Source organism: Xenopus laevis, chromosome 5S, assembly GCF_017654675.1.
Source record: "Xenopus laevis strain J_2021 chromosome 5S, Xenopus_laevis_v10.1, whole genome shotgun sequence".
Taxonomy (NCBI): domain Eukaryota; kingdom Metazoa; phylum Chordata; class Amphibia; order Anura; family Pipidae; genus Xenopus; species Xenopus laevis.
In genome coordinates, this window is record NC_054380.1 from 47,404,856 (window position 1) to 47,417,928 (window position 13,073).

Below are 13,073 nucleotides of genomic sequence, written 5' to 3' on the forward strand. Positions count from 1 at the left end.
ACGTCGAAATTCGACCATCGAATAGGGTAGTCCGACATTCGAAGTCGAACGATTTTTAAGATTGTACGATCGTACGATTTAATCATACAATTTTACAAAAAAATCCTACGACTTCTCAAGACTTAGCCAAATACTGGCTATAGGTTCTAGGAGGTCCCCATAGGCTAACATAGCAATTCGGCAGGTTTAAGGTGGCGAAGTCGAAGTTTTTTTAAAGAGACAGTACTTCGATTTTCGAATGGTCGAATCTATGAAGTATTTTCAATTCGAATCAAAGTCGAATTTGGCCTATTCAATGGTCGAAGTACCCAAAAACTAATTTGAAGTTTTCTAAATAGAAAATTCAGTTCGACCTTTAATAAATCTGCCCCTAAGTATGATGTAGAGAGTGACATTCTGAGATAATTTGCAATATGTTTTCATTTTTTATTATTGAAGGTTTTTGAGTTATTTAGCTTTTTATTTAGCAGCACTTTAATTTGAATTTTAAGCAATCTGGTAACTAAGGCCCAAATTACCCTAGCAACCATGCATTGATTTGAATAAGAGACTGGAATATGAATAGGAGAGAGTCTGAATAGAAGGATCAGCAATGAAAAGTAGCAATAACAATACATCTGTAACCTTACAGAGCATTTGTTTTTTAAGGAGGGGACAGTGACGCCCATTTGAAAGCTGCAAAGAATCAGAAGAAAAAGACATAACTATAAAACTATAAAAAAAATAAGTAATGAAGACCATTTGAAAAGTTGCTTAGAATTGGCCGTTCTATAACATAATAAAATAAAGTTTAAAAAAAAAAAGTTATCTTAAAGGTGAACTACCCCTTTAAAGATGAAAAAGGAAAAAAAGGCACAGGTTACACAGCAGATACCAGATACGTTCTATAGTATACAATGAGATTTTTCAGAACTCATTACCCTCACTATCATCTACTATGTATCCTGTGCTTGAATGGCCATTGCTACAGAACAATTTGTTACTGGAACTATATTTGTTGGAAACAAGCACACCACTTTTACCAGTATAAGGCAAGCTATATTACATTGTCATTCCTTTAAAACACCTTAATTGTTTGCTGTTACTGTTCCTTGAAAGTAAAGCAATGTATGAATTGCCTTGTGGCTTTACATAACTACTAAGCTTAACTACTAAGCTAAACCAATTACATGCCATAAATATTTGGTAATAAAAATCTGTGTTAATAGCCAATACTTAATTAGCTTGAATTAGTTACAGATGCACAAACAAATAAAGACTGTACAGGGCTTCTTGGTAGAAATATTGTGAAAAATTGTAGGGTGGTTAGAGAACACTAAATTTGTAACACTGAGAAGATATATATTTTGTTATTCAAACAAAATTTTTACCTCCAAAATATGTTTTGCAAAAAGCGCAACAGATGGATGGAAGTGTTCAGCGAGCTGTTGAAAAAGAAAATTGTTAGGAACAGAAAATGGTATACTGTAGTTTTATGGCATGAGAAAGAAAGACAAAGAAAGTTTATTTCCTAGGCTGGTGATCCTTTCTATTATCATTTCTGATGTTTCCAGGGATCCCTCACTGGACTTGGAGTTACACAGCATAATCAGAAATTCCAAATTTAGTATACTGCACAAGTCTCCAATCTGCACCAAGGCAAACCTGGGAGGTAAACTGGTGGAACTGTTTAAGACAGTGCTGTCCAACTTCTATGGTACCGAGGGCCGGAATTTTTCCAATCTACATGGTGGAGGGCCGATAACGGAAGCCAGTGTTAGCCACTCCCTGTTTTAGACCACACCCACTTTAAACCACACCCATGTTACCGCAAGACCATGCCCACATTTATAGCACACCAAAAAAAACAAATGGTTGGTGCTCACTGTAGGGATCAGGGCCAGAACTAGGGGTAGGCAGCTGTCTAGGGAGCCATCATTGAGGGGCGCGCTTTTTTCAAGCGTTTATTTAATAATTTGTTTCAGTAATCATGGTCACCCAGTTGGGTGGAATCCATCTCCTTCCCCTTCTCCCTCTTGCCGGCAATTAATAATTCCTTCTGTGCGGTGAACCGCGACGTGCATATACGTGTCAATGACGTCACTGATGTTGGGTGACAGAGAGAGGCAGAGAGTTGGCGGCCTGCTTGGTGTGACTCTTGCTGATCTCAGCCTTGCACAGTTGCACTGAACTGAAGACATGCTTTCTATTACTGTAAAGTGTGAAGCTTCCTGCTGGCACAGCCAGGTACAGATTTGGGGGCCATATATTTGCTGTTGCTGCTGGGCGCTGGCACAGGTACATAAATACTTGGGGGGCAATATAATGTGATCAGATTTATTTTTGGCTGCTGCTGACACAGGAGAAGATTGGGGGCAATATGATGGCAGCTGGAGGGCTGTATGATGGATGGCTGCTGAGGTTGCTTTCACAGGTACAGGGGGCAGTAATATAAATGAAAAAGTGTTGTACAATTTCTTGCTCTCTTTATTTAAAATATTTACCATCATGGTAAGGAGGGAAATGGTAATGCAGGACAGGGGGGCACTGATTGTAGGTAGCTCTTGCCTAGGGTGCTGAACTACCTTGTGTCTGCCCTGGCAAGGATGCCACTCATATGTGAAAAAAGCTAAGTCATATTAAGACATACCCACAAATCCATATGCGTCCTTCTCCCCTGTGTATAATACAGTACCCCAGCATATGATTAAACACCTTAGGGTCCACTAACAATAGTTTTCAGATGCTAACAAACCCCCAGAACAAATACCAAAGTATGACACACACAGGGAGCATATGGAAGGCAGAACAGAGCAGGAGACAGGAATCAGGACCAGTCTAATATGTACTACATACAGTGACACAGTGCTGGTGCCCCATTAGCATTTTAAGGTGTGAACAGGTGAACAATGTGGGCAGTTTCAGTCTGGGTCTCAGGTGTGAACAGTACAGGCTTTAGGGGAGTGAACAATTGAGGTGTCACAAGCATGAACAATACAGGGGGATCACAGGTGTGAACAATGCAGGGGATCAGTCTGAATTTGTGGTTTAGACAATGCAGGGGGTATCTAGTGATACCTTTTAAATTTTACATATGGTAAACAGACACAGCAGGCAGATTTTGATTTGGAGGGCCACATGCGGCCCGCGGGCCGCCAGTTGGACAGCCCTGGTTTTAAATATTCCCTGGGCTATGGTAAATTCTTCACAAAAATAAAAGCCAAGAGAAAACACAAGCTGCAACATTAGCCTAAAGCTTAGGCTACACTGTAAGAAGTCACAAACGTTACCCCAAAGTTGTTGCTCCAGTTAGAAAAGGACTGGTGCTATTGCTTTAGCTACACCAAAATCAGATGCAGAAATTGAGATTGTCTTACCTTTTTCAGCTCCCAAAGGCTTGTGTTATCGGCTCCACAAAATAAAGGGTTTCTGTTAAAGGGATCATAATTACTTGAATTCTTTATACCTAATAAAATGAGAAGTTTTAAGATTACATACTGTACTTATTATATTCAATTAAAAAAAGATAAGCACTTAGTTGATCACTGTCATCATATGTGTCAGTATAAACACTTGAGCTTCCAAATAATATGGCAGAATAATCAAAGAATCTTAGCACTGAAATTTAAAAACAAATCTATGCTTCTTTTCTGTCAAAGAGTGAACATTTTGGGACAACTGAGGGCAGCTGTACAATTTGCCCATAATAATGAGAACAAGGAACCCTTTTGTTTATCACTACAAATTTTGCACATTACGGACACTAAAAATGTATTTTGCCTTGTGCTTTTGTTTTCCCACTTGTAGGTAACTGTTCAAATCTAATTGCAGATTGGTTGCTACGGGCTGGTGATACTTGTCTCCAATGTTTTTTACACAGCACGATAAAAAAGTCTCTGTAGTGACCAATCTTAGCACTTAAATTATTTTCTCTAATCATACATTTTTAAATACAGAAGTTTTTACCCTTCAGTGTTTCCTGGTGTACCCAAGAAGATGAGGTAAATTTATTTTCTGATATTTTCCCCTCAGTGTTACGCTTAATGCTTTCCTGTCCCTCACTGCAAGCATCATCATCATCATCATCATCAGAAACGTCATGAAAATACTCTTCCTCATCATTTTCCTTGAAAAAAACACAAGGACATGTTGTTTATCTTGTGGATTTCAATATAATTTGTATATTATCCCTTCACATAGCGAGAGTAGCAAGGCTAAAGAATGGAGTTTTCTTCAAATGGTATACAAACATTTTACATCTGCAGAGAGTTAATTTGGTCACTGTACAACTATACACCAATCCAGTAACAATAGCAGAAAACTTTGAATGATGAGTACACAAACAATTATGCAGTGTCGTAAGCACTAAATCACATAATTCACAATAAATAAATTGCTGAGGCATTGAATATCTTACTGCGTGCACAATACCAACACATAGACCACTGCATAACCCATTATTTCCCAAGAGAATGCATTATATAGTTTCAGGGTTGTCAAACCCATGGGCCTGCAGAGAGTTGATACAATAGTTGCTAATATTCCACTGATACTGCTGAGAAATGTAGCAACTAAATGTAGTAAATTGTAACAGTTAGGAATGCTCCTGGATCATTGAGCTGTCAGACTGAAACAAACATTAAACTTACATTTTGGGAAACGGGCAAAAACTAAAAGATGGAAAGCAAAGATGAAAAAATTCTATTTATGGTGAACAATCTGAAAATAAATCATCTGAAAAAAGTTTTGCACATTCTTTATCCTATTTAAAGCAGTACAGTACAAAAGGCAGCCCAAAAGTTACATCTGGCTTACAAGAATGACTTGCAGGAGATTCAAAAACACCTGCACTTCCCACACTGCTAATTGTTCCAACTGTATATGAATGGTTTCAATGTTAATTAGGAAGCTCACAATTCCAAGTTATGGTGATTTCTGATTCAGTATTAAAGGAGAACAGAACAGTTGGGGATGGTGCAGGTAATGGATTACCATATGGTAACTGTTTATGAGGGTCCAGTTTGGAACAGGAAAGGAACATGAGCGAGAGATATAGGAAACAGAGAAATAGGGGGGAAGAAATGCAAAGGATAGGGTGAATGCAAATAATGTGGATAGGTGCAGAAGAGAAGGATATCACAAATTAGAATTTGCATATCACAAATTAAAAGTAACAGAGCAGGGTGGGTTGAAAATGAAGAGATATAAATCATGAGAATGAGAAAAGCAGAGGAAAAAACATAGAAGAAGAAAAAGGTTAGAGAAGCATGTGAGAGGGGACCAACACCTTTTTTGTGTGTAGCTTATCTGGTATAAATATTTCCTGCTGTGGTTGGCACTCTTGCATCTAGCTGGACCTGGACATAATATGGTCCTCCTTCTCCAATAAATTGTACAAAATTAATGGTTATTTTATTCCATTTAAATATTTTAGTCAATTTGTAACCCAAGCCATAACTTAAAATTGATAATGTCTGACCATTCTGCTGTAACCCAAGCTCATTTAAAATCCTTAAAAATTTATTTATTATGACACCTCATATCCCCGAAACTCCAACTAATGCCAGTAGGAAAGAAAAAGACATACATTATAAACAATGCCTTAGATTGCTGATTTTGAAGCTGTACAACTAAAAATCTTTCATGTATTGCCTTACGGTTCAGGATTTAGAACAGGTTGCAAAGCTTTGCTAGCTGTAAAATACCCAGTCACCAGCAGAAGTTTTCTAAAAAGTATTGATGGGTAAATTTGTGTAAAAAGGGCTGCATTTTCTTTCTACTAGTTTACATTGTCCAGTGATCCATTGCCCTTTTTAAGGGTTTAGCAAGTTTGCAACTATAACAGAAATCGTGTTTAAACACACACAGCAATCTGGAGGAAAATTGTTTTTCCTCAAGACATATAAGAAAGAAGTGAAATAGAACACAAACATACCCCATTTTCTTGTAGCAGAATTTTCAAACCTGGCTTCATTCTTATAATCTCTGATACGAGATACAAAGTTCCACAGATAAACGATGGCTTCTGACAACATGAGATTTGCAATAATCTTTTCACAAATGCCTTTACACGTCTTAGTACTACATCAGCTTTCATAGACTTGTAAATAAGGTTTAGAAACATTGCTTGCTTGGAAGCCTGAGAGAGACCAGGATCCAATAGTTTTCTGAAATGACAATAAGCAAAATCGAAAGTACATTTAGCAAAATCAGTTTCACCAAAGGGTCACTCAGTTATCCCATGCATAAAGAAAAGCCGCTGCCACAGGAGGTGAAATTTTCAAGGCCACTCAGACCTGCCCAATAAAGCAGTAATTGACATGAATAGCATCTGCCTATCACTTTGCACATAGGGAAAATGCCAGGCCAAAAATCCACAAGAATCATGGAGACTGGAGGGATCTCTTGTCTAATGTAACCTTGCCCATGTGTATATATAAATATATACATATATTTATTTCAGTAAATTGCAATATGTTGGTCATATCACCAGCGATTTCAATTATTTCAAATGGAGAGGCATTTTCTGGAGATTTATCACCCGCAGTCAATCATAAACAGTTGCGGTTGACAAATCTTGTCACTGCCCTAAGCGGATTATCATCACGCACAGGGCTCCTATACCATTTATAGCCCTATTACAGGAGGCTAGGAATGGGGCAGCCTGATGCTCAGGGAGGTTGGAGTATAAATTATAAATTTTAAGTCTCTAATGAGAGTTATTATATGTCTGTGCAAGAAAATATATTGCCCTGCTCAATTCTGTTGTTGGTACAGAAGCCTTTGAGTCTACATGGCATTATAGATGGCACAGGTCATGTGACTACCTACTAGTTTGAGTCTAAACAACGTCTTAAACCTGCATGCCCTTGAGTAAGTGTGACTAAAGCATAATATGCTTTAAGAATATGTGTTCATATTCTTCTACTCTGTAGAAGTGTCATTTTATATCCGTTTGACTGGATAGAAAATCCTTGTCCCAGTCTGTGCAGCTATTATACAGTACAATATTCTACTGTACTGTAAGATACCACAAGACTGGTTGTGTTTTGGAGGTAATTAGTTTATTTTTCAGCATGTGGTTCTTTTCAATATCACTTCAACCCAGTTGTAACAGGCCTACATTTTAATGGTTGCTGATTATTTCTAAAGTCTGGACAATTTTTTTTTTTTTAATATGTTTTACCTATATAATGCTCCGTAGTATCGGTTTGACACAGTCTGTTGAGAGTCCATTACTTGAAAAAGCAACATCAGGACCTGCACTGCTGTGTTAAAATTAACAATGTGCAAAATTTTAAAAAGGGTATCAAGCTGCTCTTTGACCTTTTCATTTCCGATCTGTGCATATGGATAAGCTCTATTTACTCCGGTCAACAAAGCTCGTAGGATTTTGGAGTCCAGATCCTTCTTCTTCACACATGCCCGGAAAAAACAAAAATATACAGTAATGAGTTGATTGGCCAGGTCTGCTTCTTCATGAGAAAAGATTATCTGGTTTAAGAAACAAACTCCATAGTACTGTGCTTTTTCACTGATATTTGGCCGATACAACAACCTCTCAATTTCTAGGCACACTACTGTTTTCATATTAGGATGCTTACTGAGCAATGTCTCAAGCAGGTATGATGCCTTGGTAGCAATCTTGTACTGAGGATCACCCAGTTTGTTGACTATCAGTACCAAGAGCGATTTTTCTTCTTCAGGTTTATTACAGAGAAGTTCATGGGCTACATTCAAAGATTTGGCCTTAGTGGCCACCAAGTTATCATGAGACAAGGTTTCGAGCACTTTGACAAATTCTGCAACTTGCTTTTTAAGCCGATCCTCAAAAAACCATAATATGAGGCGTCGATCTCTTGCATCCCTGTTGCCACTAGAGACTTCCTCCAGTTTGTCAAATGGGTGCTGTAGAAATGTGTTAAGTTTACGATTATCTGGTAAAAGATCAGATAACAGCAAATCTTTAATTGTATCAAGGGCCATCAGGTTCTGCTGTTTGCTACCTTTTTTTCTAACCAAGTTCACCAAGTTCTCAACAAATTGCAGAGTATGAACAGGTGCATCCTGAATAAGGACTGTCATGGCTGCCATCCTATCTCCCAATGTCCCAGTTGAAACAACAGTTTTCATCCATGAAGAGTTTGCTCCTTTTTGCAGTTCCTTCTTGTTTTTATACAAATTTCTCTCATTTTCATACAGTCTTTCTGCTAAGCTTTTATATTTGCTAACAATGTCCTCATTTTGATGCTGCATAGTGAATTCACTTGTATATTCATGATCAAACCATTTCCCACCAGGTTTGAGTAACAATATTGTTCGTTCAGTAAATTCAAACACTGCTTTTCCTTTAATTTTTAATGGTGCTTTCAAACTATCAGCATCATTTTTCACATTTGCTTTCTTTTTCTTCAGGTCTTTATTACTTTCTGTAGCAACTGTTGTTGGTTTACTTTTATTTACGTTACTGTGTTCAGGCTGTATTTTCTCCTTCTTCTGCTTTGCACTGTTTTCTTCACCAATAAAATCAATTGACAATTTCTTTATACCCAGCTTTTCTATGAATGTTTGCAGCTCTCCCTCTTCAAGATCATCTATTTCTCCTTTCTTATCGCCATCTATGATTTCTTCTCCTTCATCCACACCAGCTAGCATGATAAAATCTTGCTATATAGACAAAAAAGGTAAAAGTCAAATTTTGCAAACCATAGAGATTAATAATCTAAGAATGCACACATCGAATATATTATTTAATTAAAAATAAAATGTCACTACTACACTTGTTTTAGAATTAAAAACTATTTTTCAAATACACAAACTTTTAAGAAAAGTATGATATACACTGTCCACCAACCATTCTATAGCTCTGCTTCAGAACACGCCGATACATTTACATTAAAAATCTGGACAGGCATACTTTTAAGCAAACCAATTCTTCCAGGCTCTTTGAATTGTCTGCACATGTATTTGCACCAGGTCTTAATTACAGGGCTTGAGGCAGCACAATCTAGAAATTAGTTGCTTTTCAAAGGGTTTATAAAAGTATTGCCTTATTAGTCCATTAGTTTGATCAGTAAGTTGATTTGAAATCTGAATTGTGTCTGACATACAACTGGATCCACTGTTCCCTTAAAGGTGAACTAAAGCTTTCTAAAAATACAGCTATAAATGATTTTATTTCATACACTATACATATTGTACAAGCTCCAAGGTTTAGCAGCCCCATAATAGTAATGATCTCTGCTTTCAAAGATGTCCAAAGCAGTTCTACATCTTGGATCTTATTATACTAGACATTTCAGAGGCACTGCTAATATGCATTTATATCTAAGCTGCTGTTGGGAAGCGAAGGTTAGACAACACATTAGCATAAAATCAGGTCACATTGGTCATATTCTTATATCAGTTTTAAAGGCAGAATTTTGTTTGCCATGTTGCAGGAATTTGGTTACATTACTAATCTAATCAGTCTTGCATCAACAACTGTATATACAGGTATGGGATAACGGGTGGGGGGCTCTTTCCATAATTTGGATATACCTTCTTGGAATTTGCTAGAAAATGGATTGCAATACAATTTACAAGCCTTATGACACAAAGCCAGTCTGCGCATTGACAGGAAAACTAGGCACCATATTAGTATTAAGCACATTAGTAATATGCCAATATCAGCTTTAAAAAAAAAAAAAAAAAAAAAAAAAAGAAGCAACATGTGGAGCAGCTTAGTGCACCATTAAAAATCCCTGTAGCCAATCCATGCAATTTGCTTTAAAGGAGAATTAAATCTTAACTAAAGAAATGTTGTACATTATGTTTTGGGCTTGTGTACCAGCCCAAGGCAACCACAGCACAGCAGTAAAGATCTGTGTCTCCAAAGATGCCCCAGTAGCTCCCCATTTTCTTTTCTGCTGATTCACTGCACATGCTCTGTGCTGCTGTCACTTATTGAACTTAGGGACCAACAAACTATACAGTACATATAAACTATAAATGTCATAATATAAGACTGATTAGTAATTAATACAGATAATTAGTACATGGCAGCACAGACACCAGTGCAAATAGCATAAAAAATCTAATGTTCAGGCTTGTAGCATCATATTATATTACAGGCCAACCTCATTTTCTGCTTGATAATTGGCAACAACCTCTAAGCTTAGCTTCTCACCAGCCACTCAGAGACAACTGAGCATATGCATATCTCCCAACTGTCCCCTTTTCGGGGGGACAGTCCCTCTTTTGACGGCTCAACCTGCAGTCCCTCATTTGTACTGGAAAGTCCCTATTTTCTCTGCACTGAACAGCCAGAAAAAGAAACAAAGTTTCTCACTTAATTCACTTAATTGGCTTTTAGCAGAGAGCACAGAAAAACTAACAGGTGCAAATAAGATACTTTGTAACAATTTTGGGACACAAAAAAACAGTTTAGATAAAGAGAAATATTTTCAAACTTTCATAACCTGCCAAATTTTGTCAAATGAACATCGTAATTAGGGGGGGGGGGTGGCCACAGAAAGTTGTGTGGTCAACAACTTTCACTGTTCTACGTACGAACATTTTTTGTCCCTCTTTTTACTACCAAAATGTTGGGAGGTATGGCATGAGAGTGTTGCAGACACTTTCCAAGATGGTGACTCCCTGTGACAAGTTTGAGGCCCTGGATCATTGCTGCTATTGAGCATCAGAAATATTAGGTTGGTGCAATATAGTCAGTTTATAAAATATGGCATTTTAAGCCATATTCATTTATAGGGTTTAATTCTCCTTTAACCCATGCAATCCCACAGATGCTTAATGCACAAAGTAAAAACTATTTTTTTTTGTAAAATTACAGTAGATTATTAGAATATAAAGATCAAGGGACATTTATTCCGAGTTAGAGAAGGATACCTTAGTTCCCCCTAAACGCAAAACCTCCTCAAGAGTGAATCCATTTTCTGGATCTTCTCCCATATCAGCTCCATCCCCGATATCACTCTTGTTTTGTCCGCCGCTAAAGCTCTCCGATTTGATGGCGTCCATTCTAAGCTATCAGTAACTACTGCCTGTATGACGGCTGAAACTGAACCACTGTTTCCTATGCAGCACATGGACCTTCTCCCGTCACGAGTGACATCATTTTACCACGTGTCTGCAGGGTAGTGGGAAGCGCCAAGTCGCACAGGAAATGAGTTTGTCGAAGGAGTGAGTGACGTTGTATCTCAGCGCCCTCCCTTGCGCAATGTAAACAACTCCATGTGATCAAGAAATTAACTTTCTTTTGGTTGGTGTTGCAGCAGGTGGAAATGTGGGATATTAAATAGCACGACTGCATTATCTTTTTAAAGACACGGTAGAAGCACGAGGAACACATTCAAGCCAAGCTGCAGAAAAGCAGCAATCATTTGACTTTATGGCATATCAGTAAATGTAAACTGCAAGGATAAATTTACCCCATGTTTGGTTCTTGATTGACTTACCAGATAAAACGCTATTAATCAAGTCTAAACTATAGCATTTTAATGATTTTCCTCACGCGAACATTTTCACACGTTTCCCCTTTTTAACTCAATAAATAATTAAAACTCAATAAATATGATAAAAACAGTAGGTAAAATGTTCAACTCAATCCCTTTTTGTTCAAATTAGTAGGTAATTTGTTATTGATGAACCTAAACCTTTATAAGCCCACGTTTCCTTACTGTTGCCTGTATGTAGGGTTATCACCTTTCCAGTATTTAAAATAATGCTTGACCCCAATGTTATTAATAGGGAAAAAATCTTAATATATTGGAAGCATACCTCCCAACATTTTGGAAATCAAAAGAGGGACAAAAAGTTGTGCTGCGCAAATCTTTGTGTCCGCGCAAATTTTTGTGGCCACGCCCATTTTTGTGGCCACACCCCCTAATTACCATGTTCATTTTACAAATTTTAAATAAGTAACACACACATACAAACACACATACAGACAGATACACACACACACAGTGAAACGCATACATACAGTGACACACACATACCAGTGGGGATGTGCTGCTCTCACACACACATGTAACACTGCTCTCACACACACACACACAGTACATCTCCGCTGTAGCACCGCCCACTGATGTCACAGGCCGGGATGCAACTTACCCCTGTCCCACGGCAAATCTGTCGGACGTACCTTCCCAGGCGTTAGGCGATACGGTTGCGAGAGGCCGGTGATAGGCCCACACTCCCCGGCCTGGCTTACTCAGTCCCCGGATGTGACGCTCCCGAGTGTCTTACTGGGAATGACCAACCCTCGCCATGAAGGGCCTGAGTCCATCTGCGCAACCGAACCCACTGTCACCCACAACAGCCAATCAGCATCCGGCTTTGAGCGCTAGGGAGTCACCGATAGGCGGAATTGAGAGGTTCGGCACTGTGAGCGAAGTCACAGCAACTTCCCTATGGCAGTTACACCCCGCCCCCCGGCGGACACAATATCCGGTAATTGCGCTTCTCTCTGGCCCTTCCGCCGCCGGTTACAGTTGCCACAAGCTTTCACACCCTCAGATAGCGTGTGCGCCGCCATGTTTGTTATCGTATATAACAAAGGCCATCGTGCCATCGCCTCCTCCCCTCCGCCGCTGCTGGCGGGATGCGGGACAAATGAGTCCACTATCCGGGACAGCGGGACAGACACCCAAAAACGGGACTGTCCCGCGGAAAACGGGACGGTTGGGGGGTATGTTGGAAGGCCGGTATTTTTTTCCAAAAAAAGGTGGCAACCCTACCTGTATGCCTACCTCTTGGTCAATACCATGGACATAATTCAATTTGACAAACAAGGAATGCTGATCCAGATGATGCGTTTTTAATTGTCTCCTCCAAGCCTCATTATCTGCATAATCAATGATTAGCAGTTAAATTAATTCTTTTAAAAATATGGTGCAAACAATATATGGTGTTACATATACATGAATTGTGGTATAATTAATTGTATTTATTAAATTGATATTTGTATAGCATTTTTCACTGTTTTTGTATTTGGAATTTAAAAACCTCAAAAAATGAAATCATAAATTTTTGGGCTCTCTGAGGATTTATTAATTTTGATTAATATATTACATGAAGTAATCTACAGT

The 13,073-nt window shown here is 38.4% G+C and overlaps 1 protein-coding gene across 1 annotated transcript in view; it reads right to left on the reverse strand.

The window, feature by feature from the left end:
• The window catches only part of cebpz.S (CCAAT enhancer binding protein zeta S homeolog), a 37,803-nt gene extending 26,618 nt beyond the window's left edge, over window positions 1-11,185 (reverse strand). Inside the window, exons 1-6 of the mRNA XM_018265296.2 lie at window positions 10,870-11,185; window positions 7,166-8,646; window positions 5,915-6,146; window positions 3,946-4,105; window positions 3,357-3,445; window positions 1,371-1,424 (exon numbers count right to left, since the gene is read on the reverse strand). Coding sequence (XP_018120785.1) covers window positions 1,371-1,424; window positions 3,357-3,445; window positions 3,946-4,105; window positions 5,915-6,146; window positions 7,166-8,646; window positions 10,870-11,001 — 2,148 coding nt within the window. The 5' untranslated portion in view covers window positions 11,002-11,185. The remainder of the gene's footprint in view (window positions 1-1,370; window positions 1,425-3,356; window positions 3,446-3,945; window positions 4,106-5,914; window positions 6,147-7,165; window positions 8,647-10,869) is intronic.
• Between the last annotated feature and the right edge of the window lie 1,888 nt (window positions 11,186-13,073).